Source organism: Aulonocara stuartgranti, assembly GCF_965226115.1.
Source record: "Aulonocara stuartgranti genome assembly, chromosome: 12".
Classification (NCBI taxonomy): Eukaryota; Metazoa; Chordata; class Actinopteri; order Cichliformes; family Cichlidae; genus Aulonocara; species Aulonocara stuartgranti.
The window spans coordinates 11,950,660-11,974,196 of NC_138948.1; the positions used below are offsets into that span (position 1 = coordinate 11,950,660).

A 23,537-nucleotide genomic window follows, 5' to 3' on the forward strand; every position below is an offset into this window, starting at 1 on the left:
GAAAAAGCGCCACAGGCTAGTATTTTTTTAATTCGATTTCAGACTGCTGAGGTCTGTGTGTACGGCTATTCACTTTTATTGCTCAAATACACAAATCTGCTCCGTGTGTTTTTACCTCTGCCTCCTTCTGTAGCAGGATCTGGTCCTTATCCAACACCTCCTCATCCACAGCTCTGCAGGACAAATGAAGTGATTAATATTATACTCCTTGAATGAAACAGGAATAACTAACGTGTGCTTTGCTATATCAAACAGGATCCCACCTGCCCGCTCTCTTCAGCCTCTCTGAGCGGAAGTTCTCATAATGCAGATCCTGAGTTACCTCTTGGAGGTCTTGCATGTGGGTCCTGCAACAGACAGACACCAATCACATCTTCAAACACTAGAAGGCAGCAGAGCTCAGATTTTAACTTCATCTCTGGCAGCAACAAGCTTAACAGGGCAAAAGTTCTGGTTAGATTTTATAAGACTTTACTTTTCAAATTATAACCAAAGATACTCACACAAGCATGGTGCGCAACTTCAGGAAGTCATTGTGCTCAGGATTCTCCACCTCTACTACACCCCAGGGGTACAGACGACCACGGATCTTCTTCCCCTTCACTTCGATAAGCTGGTTGGAGCCAATGACAGCAAAGGGAATGCTTGCCTGGGAAAGGAAGTCAAATGTTAGTGGACACCCAAAGGCAGAGGAAAGAATATGTGGAAAATAAAGGTATCAGCGAGGAGCAGTTCCAGTGAAGGGAAGCAAAGATGAATGGGAAGAGAATGCTGAACCAGCAGAGGGAAATGGCGGACCTCCTATGGGAAAAGATGGCATTAGCTGAGTGCCCCTCTCTCACCTTCAGGACTCTAGTCTGCTCCTTGAACTCCTCGTCCTCGTCAGAGTCGGCATCAGGTAGCTGATAAATTTTTATCCCTTGTTCTGCAATCTCATCCAGGATCTGAGAAGTGGAAACAAGAGAAACTGAAAGAAGAGGCCATGCTGTGGCGTCACTGTGATCCTGAACTCTCCCACTGTGATGGGAATCTCAACTTGAGCCCAACAAATGTGCCACTGCAAATACTACAAGACGGGTCAGCTTGACCTTTACCAACAGGGTACTGCAGCAGTCCAGAAAGCCAGATGTCTCATTTGAACAGTAAAATGTTCACATTGTTGCTACCTATGAGGACCATTTCATTTTTATTAAAACCTCTAATCATATATCCTAACTAAAACAAAATAAACTAAAACAACATCGATACAGCTGATAACTGCAGCAGACCATTCCAGCTCGGCATATAGGTACTGTTCATCCAAACACATTTTCTCTGGAAAGACCAATGCCAACTTTTTTTCAGGCTGTCTGTCAGCAGGATTATGGAAAAAGGAAAGAGAAAAATATTTCAATCTTTATGCGGATGCTCTTTTTAGAACGAGCTGACAGATTATCTGCTCTTAAAGCACCTCTCCAGTCCTGGAGAGTCTCCAAATGGTGCACTGGTTCACAGTACATTCACTGTAAACTGTGAATTATATGTAGAAAATAACAGCCGCTGTCCCATAAACAGAAAGTAAGGAAACTCTACTGAGTAATAGGAGGGTGTGAGTGAGCACCTGTTGTTGCAGCAGCACATTTAATTAAAGACCCCTGTGGAGGAGAAGGAGTTGAAACAGAAAGGTTAGACAGGTGAAAAAAAATAGCCTGTGTGCGCCTCAAACTTCCAAAGAGTCCGAAACAAAGATCTCGCCCTCCTTTATTTCTTCTCTGACCGGTGAAGAAACAAGCTGAAACAAAGGAGCTTTCTTCTCTGCTACCGCTGGGACAGATGTCAGTATTTATTATTGTAAACATCAAAGCTGCATTTTGCTTTTGTGTTCCCGAGAGGAGAATTTTGAAAACGACAATGCAATCTTGTGTAATGGTGCCAAAAAACGTCAAGCGCTGTTTTCCTGACTTTTTGGGGACTTTCAAGTACTATAGTGTATAATAGGATGGTGGTGAGTCAGCCACCAGCCTGGGAAGTGAGTGCAGCTTTTCCTACGGAGTGCAGCTCCTGTTTAAGTCCTTGTTATGGCTGTCGCTTGTTTTCTCAGTGAGCTCTGCACGCAGTGTATGTGAGATAGTGTGTGCACGGCGGAGAGTCGGGTATTGTTGTGGGCCAGATCTAAAAACAAACAGGCTTTGCAGGACCGAGAGGAGACTGTGACACCAGGCTAGAGCCTCAGTTTCTCCCTCACGTACTCAAACACCAGATTTACAGGGACGTTCTACACGGAGGCTCGATAAACATCACTCTGGTGAGGTAGCACAGACAGAATTTTGGGAAACTATGCACCCAGCGGGAAAATAAACATGTGTGACACAATGACACGAAAAAAAAAAAAAGAAACAAACAAATCCTGTAAAACAAGTAGATTAGATTAGACACAAATGCAGATGTGATATGTGATAAAACAGAAAGAAATCCAACAAAAAAGTGAACTGAAGAACTGATAAAAACAGAATAACAATTTTTTACAAATGCAAAGTACAATTAAATATCTACAAACCTGCATCAGTCATTGCGCAAACACAAGTCTGTTGTCTGCCATCATCTGTTTCCAGACCTTGTTAATCCTAAATGGCTGTTTACCTGAATTATTCTGTTCTGTAACATGTGCTTAGCACAGGCTGAGACCTATAATCAAGACCGCTAATGGATCATGTGATTTCAAAACCACCACTCGCTCCAAATACCTGTTGTCTCCTGCCGATTTACTGTACACAATGTAGGCCTTAATCCCCAACGCTACACCAGCCTCTCCTTCTCGTAATTGAGTGTTTTAGTTGGCACAGGGATATTGGCAGTGGGAACCAAGTTAACTTTATGACCATCATGTCAGGCCATAATACGCCACACACTCCCACCCCACTGTTATGATTGGCTTTAGTGGTTTGTTCGAAGCTGTCGGAGCAGCATACAAACAATTCAACTCCAGACTCTGCCTGAGCATTAATTAGAAAAGGAAGCCAACAATTTATCGGTTTACATCACAGAATATGAAGTGATGTTTGTAGAAAGACTCCATCATGCTGGGCAGCTCTGAGTCCAGTGTGAGGGTATGATATGAAATGGTACTGTTAGGTTTGAAGATTAGAAATAGGGCAAACGGCAGGTGAGTCATGCCAGACGTGTATTTACAGAGAAAAGCTGGTATCACTCAGTTCTTGAAATAGGAGTATGAAATATACTGTAACAATTATGTACAGCCCAAATATAGCATACCCGCAGGTCTATACATAGATATAATTACACAGGGTGTAGTGGTGGGAGATGTGACTAAGCACTTTTTCAACTGCAAAGTAGGTTGAGCCAACACCTCCAATCATAAAGAAACAAGATGCAAACCCATCATTAGAGGGATTCCACATTCATCTCTTAACCTGCCGAGGGAAAAATATTTTCAGGATTTGTTCATTCTCATAAGCTAAGCAAAAAAAGAATATGAATGACTCAAACACCTGCCAAGCTATGAACAAACATCACTGGAAGGAAACAAACACCAGCCAAAGAAAAGAACACAGAAACAAAAAAAGGGGATTGTGGTGATCACTGTAGTACTGGCATTCAACAGGTGACTGCATGCACAAGCAAACACTCCCAACTATTAAAGGCTTTTTTCGTGTGATTGCTGAGGATAGAGCTGAGTCTCTTGGTTTGGTCTGATTTGTATCCAATAAAGTCAAACTGTGGCATGGAACAATACTTGGAAGGAGAAACATGGCGCAAAGTACTCTTGGGAACTCAACAATGCAGACATAGAAGAATAACATTACAGAAAGCCAAAAAGGATTTAAAAAAAAAAACTGCATTTCAATTCCAATCAACCGTGACCAACTAAGAATCGTAAGACTAAAGATCAGACCAAGAGCACTTTCAATAAGGTTTATGTAACCTTAAAGATGCATGCCAGCTTCTTCAAGGAAGCTATGGGAATAAAACAATGCATCCCTGCCAGTAGAAGCAGGACATCCGAGTAGCTTTCAAACCTTCTTTCATACCAGAAACTCCTTAAACCTTATGATGCACTATTCCAATTTCTTCATTAGAGACTGAGAGAAACCGAACAGATTTGTTAAGACTGACCCACATGGAGGGTCGCTGCTTGTTATGAGATTAAAGGACAGGGGTCCCTTTTTTCCAAGGCTGAAGACATTATTAAAGGAAAATCCACAGTGTGCCTCTTGTAAGACTCCAGTAGGTCCAACTGTGTGTAAACTACTGCTTGCTCTACACCTTATAAAGCCATGCACTTACTTTAATGTTTAATTTTTACTTTTCTGAAGGCAAGAGCTAATATAGGAGTACTGTAAAGGTTTTCAAAGGTCAACTGGAACTAAAACTGGCATTGGTATTTACAGTGGGGCAAAAAAGTATTTAGTCAGCCACCGATTGTGCAAGTTCCCCCACCTAAAATGATGACAGAGGTCAGTAATTTGCACCAGAGGTACACTTCAACCGTGAGAGACAGAATGTGAAAAATAAAATCCATGAATCCACATGGTAGGATTTGTAAAGAATTTATTCGTAAATTAGGGTGGAAAATAAGTATTTGGTCAATAACAAAAATACAACCCAATACTTTGTAACATAACCTTTGTTGGCAATAACAGAGGTCAAACGTTTACTATAGGTCTTTACCAGGTTTGCACACACAGTAGCTGGTATTTTGGCCCATTCTTCCATGCAGATCTTCTCGAGAGCAGTGATGTTTTGGGGCTGTCGCCGAGCAACACGGACTTTCAACTCCCGCCACAGATTTTCTATGGGGTTGAGGTCTGGAGACTGGCTAGGCCACTCCAGGTGTGTTTTGGATCATTGTCATGTTGGAAGACCCAGCCTCGTTTCATCTTCAAAGTTCTCACTGATGGAAGGAGGTTTTGGCTCAAAATCTCACAATACATGGCCCCATTCATTCCGTCCTTAACACGGATCAGTCGTCCTGTCCCCTTGGCAGAAAAACAGCCCCATAGCATGATGTTTCCACCCCCATGCTTCACAGTAGGTATGGTGTTCTTGGGATGCAACTCAGTATTCTTCTTCCTCCAAACACGACGAATTGAGTTTATACCAAAAAGTTCTACTTTGGTTTCATCTGCCCACATGACATTCTCCCAATCCTCTGCTGTATCATCCATGTGCTCTCTGGCAAACTTCAGACGGGCCTGGACATGCACTGGCTTCAGCAGCGGAACACGTCTGGCACTGCGGGATTTGATTCCCTGCCGTTGTAGTGTGTTACTGATGGTGACCTTTGTTACTTTGGTCCCAGCTCTCTGCAGGTCATTCACCAGGTCCCCCCGTGTGGTTCTGGGATCTTTGCTCACCGTTCTCATGATCATTTTGACCCCACGGGATGAGATCTTGCGTGGAGCCCCAGATCGAGGGAGATTATCAGTGGTCTTGTATGTCTTCCATTTTCTGATGATTGCTCCCACAGTTGATTTTTTCACACCAAGCTGCTTGCCTATTGTAGATTCACTCTTCCCAGTCTGGTGCAGGTCTACAATACTTTTCCTGGTGTCCTTCGAAAGCTCTTTGGTCTTGGCCATGGCGGAGTTTGGAGTCTGACTGTTTGAGGCTGTGGACAGGTGTCTTTTATACAGATGATGAGTTCAAACAGGTGCCATTCATACAAGTAACGAGTGGGGGACAGAAAAGCTTCTTACAGAAGACGTTACAGGTCTGTGAGAGCCAGAGATTTTCCTTGTTTGAGGTGACCAAATACTTATTTTCCACCCTAATTTACGAATAAATTCTTTACAAATCCTACCATGTGGATTCATGGATTTTTTTTTCACATTCTGTCTCTCACAGTTGAAGTGTACCTCTGGTGCAAATTACTGACCTCTGTCATCATTTTAAGTGGGGGAACTTGCACAATCGGTGGCTGACTAAATACTTTTTTGTCCCACTGTAGCGGTTCATTTTAATAGTAAAGAAATGTTAGAACCAAGGTGAAAATTGTCAATGCATTGTTATTTGGCAACCAACTTTTATTTCACCATCTTTGTATACTGGTGCCACTATACAAATTTGCTTAATACGTTACAACCTTATATAAGAGATGCTTGAAGCAAAGACTTTAAAATATATTTTTTTAATTAAAAAAATAAAAAGGGCATTTAATGCAAATGTAATCAGTAAATGCGTTAAAAGATGAGCTATAGCTGGAGTTTCACACTGGATAAACAAATATTATGGTCAAAAACACATTTTCTGTTAATGTGTTTCAAGTCACAGTAAATCTCATGAAAAATAGAGTATTGATGGGTCTGATGATGGATTCCTACTTTCTGCGTGACAAAAAAGAAGAAATATGAGCAAGCAGCAATATAGCCTTACAAAAAATAAAAGGGACAGTACTGTTAAACAACACCATGATAAAAATGGTCAAAAAGCTGTCTAGAAAGGTATGACCCCTTAAGACTTTTCCAAACTCATAACAAGACTTCTAATTCTCTCTCACAAAATCAAAGCACGTAGCTTTTAATGAAATATGTCAACAAATATTGACACTTGCTAGAGAGTACTGAACTCGTATCTTTGTAAATAACATTCCAGAAAACACATTTCACATACCTTCACATATAAACCTACTATTTAGCTTCCAAATACAACCTCAAGACACATGAGACCGAACACTTTTGTCTTGCAAGGAAACGCCTTTCAGCTAACCGGCTCTCTCCTGCCTGCAGGGAGTCTGAGGGGGTGAAGGAGCCCCAACAATACCTGATCTGAGGGGGTCGGAGGGGGATTTAGATCTCATACCAGCCATCTAACCCAACACACACACACACACACACACACACACACACACACGCACGCACGCACACACACACAGCTAAGTGCTAACATACTGTGTTCAACTGGTATAATCTGGCATTAGTAGCAGGAACAGAGCTTGTATGTTACGTGCATGGAGCCTTGTAGCTCAAGGAGGTCAGTGATTCACCAAAGTAAAAGAACAACAACAAGGCAGGTTAAAAAAAGCCATTGTGACCAGACAATCTACAGACTAAATCCCCCAGAAAGTTCCCTTAAAAGTACAAAACTAATTGTGACACACAGCAGCACCAGTAGAACACCACAACACACAGAAACACTATCTAGAAATATTTTGTTGGTCCAGATTTGAATGTTTTTAAAGTGAGGTACTGATGTAAAGTACAAAGGAAGTCCTACAATCATAGTACCACGAAGGTATCGTATGAGTAATAATGAACAAACAAACACACAGCCACCCACACTCCTATTGTCTGGGCTAAGCATTAGTACAGTTAAGACCACCCACCTTTCCTTTGATCAAAGAGCATACACAGAGATACAATTGAGCCATTCACGTAATCTTGTATTTATGTGAGATTTAAAAGAGGACAGCCACAAACCAAGTTTTGTGACTTTATTTGCTAATCAAAAGGGACTCAACAGCTTCAAGTGACTCATCAGCAGTAAGCCAAAGTCCAGAAATGATCTTTTCAGATTTGTAATGCTACAGTTGACCCACACTTTCTTCACTTAAAAGCAATTAATAGTGTGTAACAGAGTTGTGTGTTCCATGAGACAAAAGCCCTATTTATTATTTTAAAATCTTTGGAGATGGGGAACGTTCCCTGGCACAATGACCAAAGGAGGGCATAAAAATAAATATATCACCCTGTTTGAAACACTGGAAGGAAAAGGATCAAGCACAAGCTGATCAGGGCTTGACACAAGGAACTTGCAATCACCCCCATAATCTCACTGATAAGGTACCAGTCTAAGCCTGCACCAGTGTTGGTTACTTGAAAAAAGTACCGTAAGCAGTAACTAATTACTGATTAGTAATCAATTACTGATTAGTAATCAGTAAGTAATTACTGATTACTTCCCCCAAAAAGTAATCCTGTGACTTTACTTTTGAAAATAATTAGTAATTAGTTACTTTAAAAAAAAAGATTTACAACCTGAATAGGTAATAAAGCAATAGATCTTTCAGCCCAATTCTACTTTTTCTGCATAATTCATCATATAAAATGTAATCAAATGAAAAAGTCTCTTTTTGAAACTTGTTTTATTAGTTTTAATCTTTTAACTTTATGCATCAAGCAAACATTAAATTATATGCAGCATTTTGCAGCACCAGAAATTTGTTTCTGTGCTTACACTCACTCTTTCAAATAGATGCAAGTAAAACACAGCAGAAAATAAATAAAATCAAAGACTCAGTGGTCCTGTTGCTCTATTTTTACCTGTATAGCAGGAGTGGGGCAGGCGGAGGTTTGCCCTGGTGCAGGTGTGTCGTAGCGGTCAGTGGAAGGATCTGGGAGTTTCACATTCCCGTGGCAGCGTACTGTTGGTGCTTGCTCGGAAGTTTAGGGGTTTTTTTTCGCTGTAAAAATAAGTTTTCTTCCCACGCAGTGAACAGCGAATGCTAATGTTTTTGTCACTTTTTACGGAATCTAACTCAAAGTAAGGTCAGTACTTCCACGCCTTAAACACTGCACGGTCATATGCGCTCCCACACTCGATATATTATCCTTTGTTGATCTGCACACAGCTGTTGCCACGAATGTCGCACTGGCTTACGTCATTGTCATGAGACACTCTCGCAAAAAAAAAAAAAATCAAAAAAAAAAATCACCGTTTTAGTAACGCAGTAACGCAGCGTGCTTACGGGAAAGTAACAGTAATCAAATGACCTTTTTTGCAATAGTAATCCCTTACTTTACTCGTTACTTGAAAAAAGTAATTGGATTACAGTAAGGCCCATCTCTGGCCTGCACAATAAGAATTTAAACTGAAGCTCATCAGGAAACTCCCACAAACTACATATCATTAATCATGTGCGTATAATTACCTCAAAAATATGAGGTAATATCCTAGAGTAACATATCTGACTACTAATCATGCATTGATTTTGCCATTTAACTAAACTTGGTTCAAATTATTAAAATTAGAGAGAAAGTTTAACGCAAAAAAAAAAAAAAAAAAAAAGAAAAGGAGGTGAACAAGTTAGGTATGATCACTATTTATGAAACACTATTTATGCATTTTTGTATTGAATTTATTCAATAATTCATTTTTTTAATGTATTATTTTCTTTTACCTTTATTTTGGTGATATTTAGTTTTACACATTTTGCAAAAATAATCGGTGTAAAAAGCTGCAGTTTCAGCCTTTTCAGTAAACTATGTGGATTCTTTCAGTTTAGGTAAATTTTTTGTTCTCAATGTTTATTTAATCGGGTTTCTGTGTCTGGTTTCTGTCACTTAAAAAAAAAAAAATTAATAGTGATGCAAATAAAAACAGTCATTATTATTACCGACTGTGTCGACACTGGTAACGTGCACCAGTGGAGAGCTTATTCACAAAGTAGGAGTATGGCGGAGGAGTTGGGGACATGGTAGTAAGTAACAAAATGCTGTGCGAACAAGGGCAAACAGAAAGATAAGGAGAAGAAAGAAGAGGAGACGAGGAAGACTTGAAAAAGAGGCTGCGGTATTGTTTGCGGTCTACAGGCTTGCGCGAGAACAGCAGAGGGGCTGGGTTCTCTGGCCTTCACTGACCTGTGACTTTAGTCTTTACACAAAAGGAAAGAAAGCTCACACAGTCGCAATCAGCTTAATACAACTTTCTTACGCCTTTGCCTATAGCAAAGGCATCCTTATCCACTCTTTTACCTTTTAGTGCAAATTCCTCACACTTTAAATATGCTGATCACTTCCAAAAATCACAGACTGGGATCTTAGATGTTTTCCCTTTGTTCTGGGCAGTGTTTATTTTAGGCACATTTAATCAAAGCATGAAAACAACACACAGCGACTCGTAATTTGCTTGAGAGAGGTAATTCGTCAGTGCAAGCAGCTGGCCCAGTTTTTAGTTACATTCACATAAATCTTGGATTTCTATTAGTTTTTTAAGCTTCCTCTCTTCCTCAATTTTATACAAAAAAGGTGGCTGTTGAAATCAGTCAATTTTAGTGTTGTAGCTACAGAAGGGAAAAAATAGAAATATGCACTCTATTTTTTTTTTTTAGATAAGAATAAAGGTCTTTACTCTTTTTTTGCTCATCTGGATTCCACTTTAAACCAGCTGTGTACCATCCTCTTCACTCAAACAGAAAACAACCAGTAAAGCACTTTCAGACTAAATCCCCACACAGGATATGACTTTAGGGACCCAGACTGAGAGGATCAGACCCTCAATATACCCTCCTCAGGGCAAGTTATGAGCTAGAGACCACGATGACTCTGGTGAAGGAAATTGGCATTAGAACAAGCGTAAAAAAAAAAAAAAAAGAAAAAAGAAAAAGAAAAAAAGAGGACACAAAGATGAAGGGCGAGAAAATAATAGGCTGGTGGGGGAAGCACTGCCAGGAAGGGAAGAACTGGTTAAAACGCAGGCAAATGACGAGTAGTTCCGGTGAACGCTTGTTCAATTTGTTCTTTGAGCCTGAGCTGTGCTACTTGTGTCTTGTCAGTGGAACAGTCTTGACACGTTGCAGGAAATTTATATTGTTCTATACAAGCTGTTTCCCACTAATAATAGGGGAAAGGACTGTACGAGCCTTTGAGGGAGGGGAAACAAATTCTCCGAGCGGTGAGAAACTGCTCTCCAAAAAACAAACTAATAAATTGTGTGGGAGAAACACTGGAGGTTATCAATCATTCTCCAGCATTCAGCTTTCTGGCAGGTTCTTGGCTGATAGTGCTCTGACCTCAAAGGAAGGCCTTGGTGCCATACTGTACAGGACTGTACAGCAGGAGTCAGGCACGTATACCTAAGAGCCACTTGAACTTATCTGATCAACCCAACAAATACTCCCGTCCATTTTCCCGAGAGACACTTAATAGAGATTAATGGGCATTACCATGGCACGTCAAACTTCTAAACATGCAAAAAAAACAGATTACTGGGTCAGATATGTGAAATATCCTGAATTCATTGTAAATTAGTCAGCCATCATTTTCATTCCAACATAATTTCCTATGTAAAGAGTGATGAAAAGTTCTGCTGCCCAATTTCATTTTGAACAATTTTGGACCATTTTACTGTCCCTTTGACTATTTGAAGAAGAAAGTTTGCGATTTCACCAGAACTGCCAAACTTGTACAGAGTAAACATCAAGTCCTGTGTCAATCTGAATTGACTTTGATGGCAATGATCCCACCACCAAGTAGGACTTTCAGGGAAAATAAACAGGTTGAGCATATGAAAGCAGATGCGCTGGGAGCTGAAAAGGAGGCAACATTGAAGTGCATAGAGCCCACATTGAAATCAGGTATGGTTTTTGTTTTTTTTAATGGGAAAAGATGTGGAAGTTCTTGATCTCACCCAGTATATGATTCATTTTAATGTAACTCAAAATGCTGGAAAGCAGCAGTAGAGTTTATGTGCTTCCACTTTCTAAAAGGAGTCTCTTGTTCACTGGTTCATCTTTTTACTTCAACAGTTAAATCAGTACAATTCTGTTCAACTTCAGCTGTGTTGTAATATGTATTTTCTTTTTTATTTAAAGACCAAAGATTGTAATACTGACACTAAAAAGTGCAGCTTTGCGATCATCAAAGTAGGGCATCCTTGTATATATGAAATACACAAAACCCACATAGAAGCGCCACAGCAGTTTAGTCATTTATACAAGGACGGAGATAAAAGTTGTACATGCCCAGATTGTAAACAAACAAGAGTCAGTAGGAATAATATACATTCCCAAGAGCCACATGGTGCCATTTTTAAATGTAGGGAAGATAGCTCATCATCATCGTCGTCGTTTATTTATATAGCACTTTAAAAACACACCTGGTAGACCAAAGTGCTGTACAATACAAATATAAATATAGTAATAAAATAGCAAAAACCAGACATAGCAATAAAATTAATGAAAATGTCAGTTACCCACAGAGTTAAAAGCCAGGGAATAAAAATAGGTTTTTAATCTGGACTTAAAAACTGGCACTGATGTAGCTTGCCTAATATGGAGAGGAGGTTATTCCAAAGCATCGGAGCTGCAACAGAGAATGGTCCGTCTCCTCTAAGTTTCAGCCTTGACTTAGGGACTGAAAGCAACAGCTTCTCAGCTGACCGAAGCGAACGAATGGGGACATGGGCCTCAACAAATCAGACAAATAAACAGGTGCCAGACCATTTATAGATTTAAAAACCAATAAAAGGACTAGTTGCAAGCGTGACAAAGTGCCCTGCCCAACCCCTATTAAAAGAGAATTGCAATAATCTAAACGTGAAGTAATAAAGGCATGAATAACACTTTCCAAGTCACGCTTGGAAAGAAAGGGCTTAACCTTCGATAAACGTCTGAGGTGATAGAATGCTGATTTTACCACCCTGTTTACATGACCATCAAAGGTAAGTGCAGAATCAATTTTTACTCCAAGATTTGTGATCGAACTCTTTAAATGGAAGTCAAAGCGGCAAGATCAACATCTGGAGCGTCAGAAACACGATTTGGGACAAATAAGATCGCTTCCGTCTTATGATCATTAAAATGTAAAACGTTTTTTGCCACAATGCTTTAACATCACTAAGGCAGTCAAGCAGAGGTCGACTTGGGAGACTATCTGAATGACTAAAAGGTAAATAAAGCTGGCAGTCATCTGCATGTAGATGGAATGACACTATGTTTTTGAAATATTGCGCCAAGAGGCAAAAGATACAGTGCAAACAATAATGGCCCAAGAATAGATCCCTGTGGCACACCCCAAAGCAGAGGGGCCACAGGGGATGAAGCCGACCCCAACTTAACACAAAAGGTCCTGTTTGAGAGATAAGATTTTAACCACAACAGTGCTGAACCAGAAATTCCCACACAGTGCTGTAAGCGGGAGATCAGCAAATCGTGATCCACTGTGTCGAATGCAGCAGTCATGTCCAAGAAGACCAGCACTGCATATTTACCATGGTCTGTCGCTATCAGAACATCATTCATAACTTTTACGAGGGCTGTCTCCGTACTGTGAAATGGCTTAAAGCCGGACTGAAAGATTTCCGACAATTGAGAGTCATTCAAATAGTCCATCAACTGAGTATAAACAATCCTTTCCAGGATCTTACTAAGAAAGGGAAGTGTGAAAGGGAATGTGTCTAAAATTTTACATGACTGAACTGTCAAAGCCTGGTTTCTTAAGTAAAGGATGTATGACTGCATGCTTAAGCTCCTTAGGTACTTGACCAGACAAAAAACTAGTATTAATAATGTTCGGAATGTGTGGTCTGATGGTAGGAAATACCTTTTTGAGAAAACTGGGAGGAACGTCATTTGGAGAGCCACATGGGATTAGCTGACTAATCCTCTATATTTCCTGTTTTCTTCATCGCTTTAGATGTTATAGATCTTATTGGGTGTGGGTATGCGTGAGTTTGACAGTTTTGTTAAACTCTGCAGCTAATTGCTGCTCATTGTACAGTCGGAATTGTCTGTTAAGGGAACACTTAGCAGAGCATGTGAACAAACTGAAAGTTTAGCTGAAAAGAGGTCAGATCAGAGTGATACTGTTACAGTATTTCCTTAGAGTCCCTTGTCCCTTATTATTTCTCACTTCACTTCTCCTGGCTAAACTTTTATAGTAAAGGGAGAAAAATACACACAAAATTAAACAAAAGTTGAGCCAAAACTCTGATAAAGACAGCTGACCTGCTGAAGGCTGGCAGCTGGAGCAAAAAGCCAAAAAGCTTGGGGGTTTCCTTCAGCTTGAGGTGGGGGTCAGCAGTGGCAGGAAACATGGTATTTTTTATTCTTAACTGCCAAAGGAACAGACTTGAGGTTTGAGTTGCAGTTAAGTGCAGTTACTGAGTTTTCATGTGCGCCCACTGTTAAATCCTGCTGTCTCAGTGAGTACAAGAAGAAATATCCTGAATGACCAACTGTAACCTGCAATTTGCTAAGATACTGCATCGGTGATTTCAAGAAATTTAACAGCCCAGGATTCTAACAAAACAGATTGGCTGTTTGGGAGAACAAAGCAGAGCTGGACTCCGGTCAGCCGATCAGCCTGACGCCTTCCAGACCACCGGCTCCGAGACCTGAATGAGAAGCAGGTGGGAGGTCTGGGCATCCGGGGAAGGTGAGGAGACAGGCTGACTTTCAATTAAAGAGGGCTGACAGAAAAAAGTTATTAGCAACTGAGGCACAATATGCTTTTTTACCAGGCTGCAAAGAGTGGGTCTTTTTCTCACTTAATCATTTCAAATACAAAAAGTGCTAAAGTTCAAAAATAATTTCTGATGTAACTTCTCAGTCTGAGGCAACATCTTTACATTAAAATCAATTAATTATATAAAAACAGAAAATGACATTATCAACCAACTAGTTCCAATTTTCTCTGAATTGAGACAAAAAGCACAGAAATAAGGAATACTCAAGTTGTCTCATAGATATAAAAAAGGAAATAAGACAAGGAAAGACGAGGAAAATCCTCCTAAATCATCTGAAGCAAGACGTTATCAGCTGAACACACTGCTGTGAAGTGTGTGTGATGAGCGGTACTACAATGTCCTTCCCCTGTGGACAGCAGGAAGCTGAGAAGCGTGCAGGCAGGCAGGCAGACACTTGGGTCAGGTCCAAGAGGAAGTATGTGGGACATGTTGAAACTGGATGAAATGTGCTTCATCTAAATTATATACAACAAACTTTCCTCAGTCCACCCCTTCTACTGTTTCCTTTCTTGGTTTGTCCCTCCCTTTACTTTGAAACTGGTGATTTCATCAGAAACGCAAAAACTTAAAGCCGTTCATCAGCGCAATCACAGGGAGAAGTGCACGAGTGCTTTCTCACACGAACGCAAAGAGGTGTGACATGCTAAGCTGCCATTATAGACAGATAAGCTATATAATACTGTTTTGTTCCATTCTATGATTATAAGCCACTTTCTAATGGCGTACACATATATCTGCTAATTGGATTAACAGTGTCTTTAGTAAGTGGCATTTGGGCTTTGTGGTAGTATTTGAATAAAGATGATTACATGTGGTGTATACACCAGAAAACAGACATCTTAGGATTGAAATTATGTGTCTGTGGGTGTAAAATCAAACCCACCCTCCTCTTCAGGCGATCCCTCTCCTTCAGAGTCAGTGTGTCAGCCTTGGCAATGACTGGGACTATATTGACTTTGCTGTGGATGGCCTTCATAAACTCCACATCCAGTGGTTTTAGACTGGGAAAGAAGGAAAAACAAAGAGGGAAATTAGGACACAGTGAAAAACTGTTTTGAAATGACAAAAATGATAAAATTGGACAAGGAATAACTGCCTTTCACAGCATATGACAGTACTGAGAAACAAAGCAGAACTGAAATGTGTGAAAGGAACTCAAGTTAATCAAAAACGCTAATGCTAAAGATGTCATAAACAGCAAGAGTTGTGTAGTTTTGAAATACCCAAATTAAGGAAGTTCTGTTTTAGAACCACCAAACATGATTAAAAGTAGTGTGTTAAGTACAAGTCAGCTCATTTCTGGTGTCTTTAGTGTTGTGTCTGTGCTTACTTACCCATGTCCAAACGGAGAAATGAAGTAGAAGCAGCAATGCACTCTGTTGTCCACTATGTGTCTTCGATTCAGCCCACTCTCATCATGGAGGTATCGTTCAAATTGATTGTCGGTATACTGGATGATGGTCTTAAAACTGAAATCAAATACAGAACATCCCATCCCCCCAAAAAACATTTATCTGCACCAGTAAGGAATTTGTTAGTTTTAATACACAACTTATTTTCACTCCAAGTTAGATTTTCTCATACACAAAGAGCAGGTTAGAGCTGTAAAACACCTGTCATTAGGTTAGAAGGGTCAAAGTGAAGAAATAGTTTCTCAGAATAAGGCCAGGACATACTTCCACTGAATTGAACACACAGGATGATATAGATCTTCAGAAACCTGCTTTAACTCCCACAAAAACCCTTTAGAGTGTAGTTTTACATGTCAGGCAATAGATCACTGATATTATAAATCCTCCCGGTTTATGACTGAATGAATAGGTCATTTCCAGTTGAAGGGGTTTATGTCCCTGTAAGAGCTGGAAATTCAATGGAATCAACTTAAAATGAAAGGTTTTGTTGCTGTAATTGGCACACCATCTCAACCTCCCTAACAACAGCAGTGTTACTTTTTTTAAAAAAAAGGAAAGCAGCCATTTTCACACCATCTGTTTCTGACTCATAAGATAAAAAATGTAGCTGATGGGTGCAGTTTTATATCTTCTAGCCAAACAGTCAAATATGAAAATCAACTTGTAGAATGAACATCATTCCTATTTCTATCAGTGTTAAACAAAGCAACCAAACATACATAACGTTAATGTTTAATCATACTATTCCATCAGTTTTAACTTTTACCTCTTTACCTTCTCAGTTCAGTAGTCTAAACTAGCGGTCCCCAACCCCCGGACCGGCACCGGTCCATGAGTCGTTTGGTACCGGGATGTGAGAGTTGTGAAAGTTATGGTTTTCAGGGTTTTGATTGTTTTTTATCGTTATTTTTTATTATTATTTTTTAATCATTTTTATCGTTAACTCTGTTTCCCTGGGTCTTTTCCCATGTGTTATGAATAAATCTTCCTTTTTTTTGGTACCAGTACTGGTTTTATTTTGTTGTATTTATCCGCGACACCTTAAAGGCCGGTCCATGAAAATACTGTCGGACATGAACCAGTCCGTGGCGCAAAAAAGGTAGGGGACGGCTGGTCTAAACTGTTGTCTGAAATTTACTCTTCGTCTTTAATTTCTAAATAGCTCTTAAAATTTGGTTTCATTTACCTACCATTTAATATTCATAATCTAAATGCTAAAAAAGTGGCACACAAATCTTGTAGAAAGAAATGAAAGGTAAGTGAAGATACGTTTCCTTTTATTAAGTGTGGAGTTGTTATGAAGAGGACCCAAGAATGTAGAAATACAGCTATGCCAGCACAATTAACAGGAAACGTATCCTGGACAGAGAGCCCACGTTGACAGTAGGACGCCCCACAAGTAAGCACACATACCGACACATTACAGACGCATACACACATAATAGGAGACACGGAGAATGCAGGGGGAGGAGAGGTAAGAAATAAGGAGCCTGAGACAAAACTTGGAAAAAAAGGTGCATCGGGGACAGGTGGGGAGGATAGGAGATCACGCTGCACACGTCTCAAGTTGTTCTAACTCCCCCACAACAACAAAAACAACATAACAAAAACACACCAGTCCTGGCTGTTGATGGCATCGCCGTATCCAGGAGTGTCAACTACAGTGAGACGAAGCTTCACTCCCCTTTCTTCGATCTCCACTGTTGATGCCTCAATCTGCACTGTCCGCTCAATCTTCTCTGTTAAAACAAATCATAAGAAAAATTACACCAGATTTGGCCCAAACCGCCGGTTTTGCCATATAAGAGTGATATGTGTTTTCTGAACTGTGAGGGCCTGGATAATTGTTTTCAAGCTAGAGCCCAAGTCCTAATCTAAGTCAAGTCATAAGTAGGGCAGGGTCACATTTTGAGACTGCAGCATTCTCAGCATTCCACTTGAAATAACACTTTGCTGGAGACATTGCAGTAGGCCTTTTTTAATATTAAAGTGTGTGTGTGTGTGTGTGTGTGTGTGTGTGTGTGTGTGTGTGTGTGTGTGTGTGTGTGTGTGTACATACCTGCAGCACCAGGGATGTAACGTTCAGGGTAGAGATCAGTGAGAAACAGGCTGTTTATCAATGTGGATTTGCCCAAACCAGACTCCCCTGAAAAATAGAGACTAAACTATAAATCTGTACTTTCAAGAGAAAACATATGGAGTACTTCAAACCTTTTCTGGTATGCCCACTTTGAAACTTGAGCACTCGACCACTCACCTACAACCATGAGGGTAAATTCAAACCCTTTTTTCACTGATTTCCGGTGCACTTGGTTAGGCAGGTTAGCAAACCCTACATAACCTGCAGCATCTGGAAACTGTAGCACAAGAAAAACAAATAGGATCAGAAACTACAAAAAATAAGCTGCAAACTAGTCAGAAGTATATGTGATGTTTTGCATTTAGGTGATAGCATAGTATAACTATGTTACATGACATTTTTCTGCTTATTTCTTTCATCTGATAAATCCTCTAAACAACTCCTGCCTCATCATTTTATGAAGTCTAGGTGTACAGTTGAAGTGTATAAGAGAGAGATTGATGATGATACATATCACTGAGAAACTTTAAACACACAATAAAGCCAAGCCATGAAACAGTTGCATTTAAACAGGATATCCTCTGTGGATGCTTGTGAAGGCGTGTGTGTTAGAGATTACAAGTACCATGGCCCTTAATCACCAGATCCTTATTAGAAAACCACCCACCAAAAATCTGCATAGTTTAATCTAAACTGTGATGTGAGGAAATTTCTGACATTTACTCACCTTTCCTTTCTCTCCAGACTGAGACATCGCTACTGTTTATGTGATGTCTGTCAAGCCTGTAGGAGAGGGAAAAAAGAGTGGTAAATGACATGTCCTGCTGCGACCCATTGTAATGATTCAGATAACTTTTATGCATCATAAATATCTATTCAGTTGAACAATACATATATGTACACACACACACACACACACACACACACACACACACACACACACAACTTTTCACTCTGTAAAAGTTGTATCCAGCAAATTAATAATAACATTTTGTGTAGCCTATAAGCTCAACGAGGCCTTTGTTTTTCCTTATGTTTTAAAATTTTATTGCTGTTGTGACTTACACGGTTACACCCTTATGGTTAAATCAGTTGTTCAAGTTTAAGCCTGAAAAAACACTGATATCTGTTAAACCACCATAAAATAAGTGACATATTTATACTGGATTTATGCTGCACAGCTGAAAAAAAAACACCCATTTGACTTGAGTCTGCTTCAATTTTCTTATGAAAAACAAAATGTAAAAAAACAAACAAACAATTAAATCAACCAAATCATGAATGTAATCATTTAGTTTAAAATACTGATATAAATTTAAAAACATTATTTTGTGGAAAGCAACTGAAACAACTTTTTGAATAGAATAATTAATTGATGTTTTCAAGGTTTTAGAGCTGTGCTGTCACATTGATTTGTGGGATCCTAATAACCTCAGAGAGCTACAAAGAAAGGTGGCAAAAAAACCTGTAGCAACAGCAAAAACTTTGATATTTGACTATTTCTTTTTATACAATTAGAAAAATGCTACATTTATACCTTATATCTTTGCAAAAAGACCAAAACATGTAGTCCAAGTTCAGATGCCGATGGCCACACCATTGTTAACACTATCACTCTCACTGCAGACGTTATCAAATCTGCACAAGTAACTTCCCAGACTCTCATTAAGCTGTTACAGTATTGCCTGCTCATTGCTCCTGGCTCTCCCTATGACCCTGAGCAGACGACAGAGCAACAGCCTCATTTGATAAATTCGCTACATAATGAGTGAGCAGGAAGAACAGGCTCCATTTTATCACCAACACACTGGGAGTTGACAGGTGGAGTGTGATAAGCATTAGAAAGAGGCAGGCTCCTGTGTGTTGCCAAACGGAGATGCACTCTGGTTATGTAATCTTTGCCGGTGGAAAGACATGGCATGGGAACCTGATTTGACCGTGGCATTTGACAAACACATTTGTGGTCACCTGGGGAACCATTTCACGCTGTTAAATGTATTAGATGGTAGTTGGGAGTGGTCTGTATCTAGATCAAAGTGGGCAGCGATCTGTCCTGCTGACAGGGTGGTTTCACCAAGCACACAAGGAGAACAATGGCTGTTTATCCCTTTCGTTCCTGAAGCCTTTCCTATATAGGGCAGCTGGGCTTACAGAGAAGGGGAAACACGTGCCTGAACCCTGAAGACATTTTAAGACCAACCGCATGCAGGACAGTAAGGGGGGAGACTCAACCCATTTAGAATGGAGCAGTGCTGAATTAAGGTAAAGGGGCAATCCAAGTGATCAGAGACCATATGAGGCCTTGTCCTTAAATTCATCAACTTTAAAGCAATCTCCGTGGAAACCTTGAGTCCCTGGATTCATGTGGATGTTAACTGGATGAGTGCCATCTACATAAACATTGTCGCCAACCAAGCACTCAACAATAGCACTCCCTGATGACAACAGCCTCCTCCCTGCTGTCATACCACTGCTCTGAAATTGCTTGAATTACACTATAAAGAACCAGAAACCTGAATCCAGCCTCCAGTTCCCAGATACCAATCCAACCCATCTATGCAGCCTAGTTTCTGTTAGTTTAATTTCTGAGCCATAAAGAAAGGTAATTCTGTTAAAGCACAGAATGAGATGATAAACCAAAGACTTATGCTGCCGCTGACCCTCCAACATCTTTACACAGACTTTGTGGGTCTCAATTAGGACACTAATAAAAACATGACTAATGACTCAAGGCACCAACATTAAAAGACACCATGTGTACTCACACAATGGTGAGATGAATACACCCTCTAATATAATGGCATCACGTAATGCTTTGGAATGAGAAAGGATGACTGGAACAAGCTAAAGATTCAAAGATTCCAACCTACACTTTTGAGTTCCCAAGGATCTACTCTTTCAGACACAGAGGGCAACAAATCTCCCATTGGCCAAGCCCTGGTGGATCAGAGCTACTCTGGCTGCACCGGATGAATAAATACAAAATTAAATAAGTGGTTATAATAATCAAATCCATGACAGAATTTTGCTCAAGTCACCACTAAATACAGAGTGAAGAATTTGGAAACAGAAAACCACCTGCTTCTTGTTATTTTTGCAAGTACTGTTAAAAATTAAAAATGTTTCAGAAATTTGAATACATTAGGAGGACAGGAAAATTTAATAGACAGCCAATCAGCAGCCATACATCCTGAAAGAGTAGCAATATATTCAAGAATTCAGAAACGTTACCCTCATAGTGGCGCAAAGCATCAAAGTCAGTGAATGCAGCTTTCTGACCAAAACTGGTAGTGTTAGAATATCAGAGCCCTTTTTTTCCCCTAAGGAGGCTACTGAGAGCTAACCACTTTTACTAAGGTTTTAGTCTCGGAAACTGCATGACAGGCCAGCCAGCACATTGTGGAAACATAAATATTGCTGGCACAGTGCTGCCATGTTTGGAGTATGTACACATCACCCACAGTTTGAGGAAGGTTGAGCAAATCCCAATAGACACTACACACACTAAACACCGGGTGGGTGACACCATGGTTACACTCTATGGTCACAACTCATGACCTACAAAATCATTTGTTTCAGGCCTAAAAACACAACAAAGGCAGTTAATAATGTGTTTTTACAGTTAATGAGTATCTGAGTTAAAGCAGCAGCCCACACAAGTGCATTCAGTTGTGTTGCACACATACACACACTCTAAGTGTTATTCTTCTTCAGGCTCTGTGGGAACCAGCATTAGACCAGCAGCAGATTAATTAAACTGGTCCAATATCTCAGTTGTAATCTCTCAAAGACAACACTACAGGACAGACAGGCAGGAGGCACACTTCAATAATACGCTCTTAATAATGGCCATTTAATCGGCCAGGCTGCTGAGCTGCTTACATACACATACACACTGGCATCAGTGGGCCAGACATGGGGGAGATTAAACAGTTAGGGCCAAAAGGGAAAAATGCCACCTTAGAAAGCCAAAGTTGTTGGCATGTAATGCATTTACAGTTGATTTATTGGCTGGAGTGAAGCCACGAAGGACCAGCAATGCTAGAAGAACTATTCACCTTCCCTGACAGGCAGTGTCAAAGGTCTGCAGACTCGCTCTTCTTGGATTAAGGCCTCTCTGAACTTATTGAAAAAGATGAAACAATGATTTAACAATGTGGAGACTTTAAGAAGTCAGTGGCATAAGTACAAAAATGGTAAATTACTGGCAACTGATCAAAGCAACAGGAACCTCGGAGCAGCTGAGCATAATAAAGTGATGTTTGGCAAAAGACCTCCACACGTAGACAATACAACACACAGAGAAGGGGGCTTGACTGTAATTAAGCAGCCCTTGGGGGTCTGAAGGTAGGAATGGTGGGCCAAAGTGGTGTAATAAAGACATGACACAGGCTTTTAAGCTGTGGTTTTGGAAACACTTAAAAATATGAGCCCACAGAGAGGAAAAAAAGCCACAATTGGCGGAATAAGAAAGCCTTTCGACCACAGGCAAACCACCAGGACTGTTCATAACACACACAGAGTTTAAAGCTTAGGATGATTTATGACAATGAGGACAACATAGGAAATTACTGAAAACAAGTGGGAGCCATTCAGTAACAAAATATTATCTTTATAATACTCACCACTGCTGTACACTGGTGCAGAGTTAAAGGTGCAGGTAATATAACCTGTTCATTTCCATGCTCATTTCCTCCCATTAAACCTCCATAATAATATTTGTAGAAAGCCTTTTATCAAATCACAACACAAATTCCACACTGACTGATTGTAAAGTGCATTCATTTTTAAAATTTATTTCAAAAACATCACACTGCAAAACTACTTTCTCCAACATTAGAAAGCACTAATCTTCTCTATAGTTGTCTTACAATATACTCAGCCAATATTAGCCAATCAAAGATCTGTCTCTATACATCATATGCATAAAAACATCATGTAGAAAAAGATGTTTGGGTTCATTTAGAACTGTTGTAATTTTTCATCTGCAGCGGAGTATAATTACAGCCACAGGCCTTGGGGGCCGGTGTCCTGCAGGTTTTAGAGCTCACCCTGGGTCAACACACCTGAATCAAATGATTGGTTCATTACCAGGCCTGAACTGGAGGTAATTTAGCGATTTAAATCAGCTGTGTTAAATCAAGGACACATCTAAAACCTGCAGGACACCGGCCCTCGAGGCCTGGAGTTCGACACCTGTGGTATGAAAGATGGATGCAACTCCTGTAATGCCACCAACATAAAGTCACGAAGTCCTGTTAGGAAGCTTTGATGTTTTGAAACTGGAAGTTAATTGGCTAATAGCTTGAAAATTGCAAGGCTAATCCTCCTTTCTGACACTTAAAATCATCAAAATTAAAATTCTCTCTGTGTTTACTTAGGCCCATTTCCCCATAGACTACTGCAGGACGGATGTTTATCGGAAGTCTTTTTGACAGCCAACTACAATCAAGGGAAACTAACAGGCCTGCTGACATTTAGAAATGCTGCAGGTTTAAGGCTTAATTTTTCACACTCAAAAGGTTTGCATCTATTTCATACAACTGGTGGTGTAAAGTCATGCTGTGTATTCAAGGCCAGTTTCTAACTAGCTGTACATATAAAACAAACTGAAGAAACAACGTTTATTCTGGGTTTCAGCAACACAAAATAAAGAATCTCTTAATAAATGCAAGAATAAAACAAAAACCTCATCCAGATAAGCCTAAGCTTATGGATAACATGGGTAAATTAAACTTATGCCCTCAATATTTGAAACTTGAGGCATTCTTAATAATTTTTTTAAAAGTCAGGGATGGGGGACTCCACACCTCAAGTGCCGGTGTCCTGCAGGTTTTAGATATCACCCAGTCAACACACCTCAA

At 40.0% G+C, this 23,537-nt stretch overlaps 1 protein-coding gene and 1 long non-coding RNA gene across 2 annotated transcripts in view; one reads left to right on the forward strand and one right to left on the reverse strand.

Moving 5' to 3' along the window:
• LOC309718215 (septin-2) overlaps positions 1-23,537 on the reverse strand; it is a 28,809-nt gene that overhangs the window by 3,528 nt on the left and 1,744 nt on the right. The window contains exons 2-11 of the mRNA XM_082553239.1: positions 18,401-18,456; positions 17,851-17,950; positions 17,653-17,739; positions 17,209-17,332; positions 15,516-15,650; positions 15,065-15,182; positions 843-944; positions 504-649; positions 264-347; positions 116-173 (exon numbers count right to left, since the gene is read on the reverse strand). Coding sequence (XP_082409365.1) covers positions 116-173; positions 264-347; positions 504-649; positions 843-944; positions 15,065-15,182; positions 15,516-15,650; positions 17,209-17,332; positions 17,653-17,739; positions 17,851-17,950; positions 18,401-18,427 — 981 coding nt within the window. The 5' untranslated portion in view covers positions 18,428-18,456. The remainder of the gene's footprint in view (positions 1-115; positions 174-263; positions 348-503; positions 650-842; positions 945-15,064; positions 15,183-15,515; positions 15,651-17,208; positions 17,333-17,652; positions 17,740-17,850; positions 17,951-18,400; positions 18,457-23,537) is intronic.
• On the forward strand, positions 15,657-17,016 carry LOC309718217. Its single transcript, XR_014279921.1, has 2 exons — positions 15,657-16,562; positions 16,599-17,016. It is a non-coding gene; the product is annotated as an uncharacterized lncRNA (long non-coding RNA).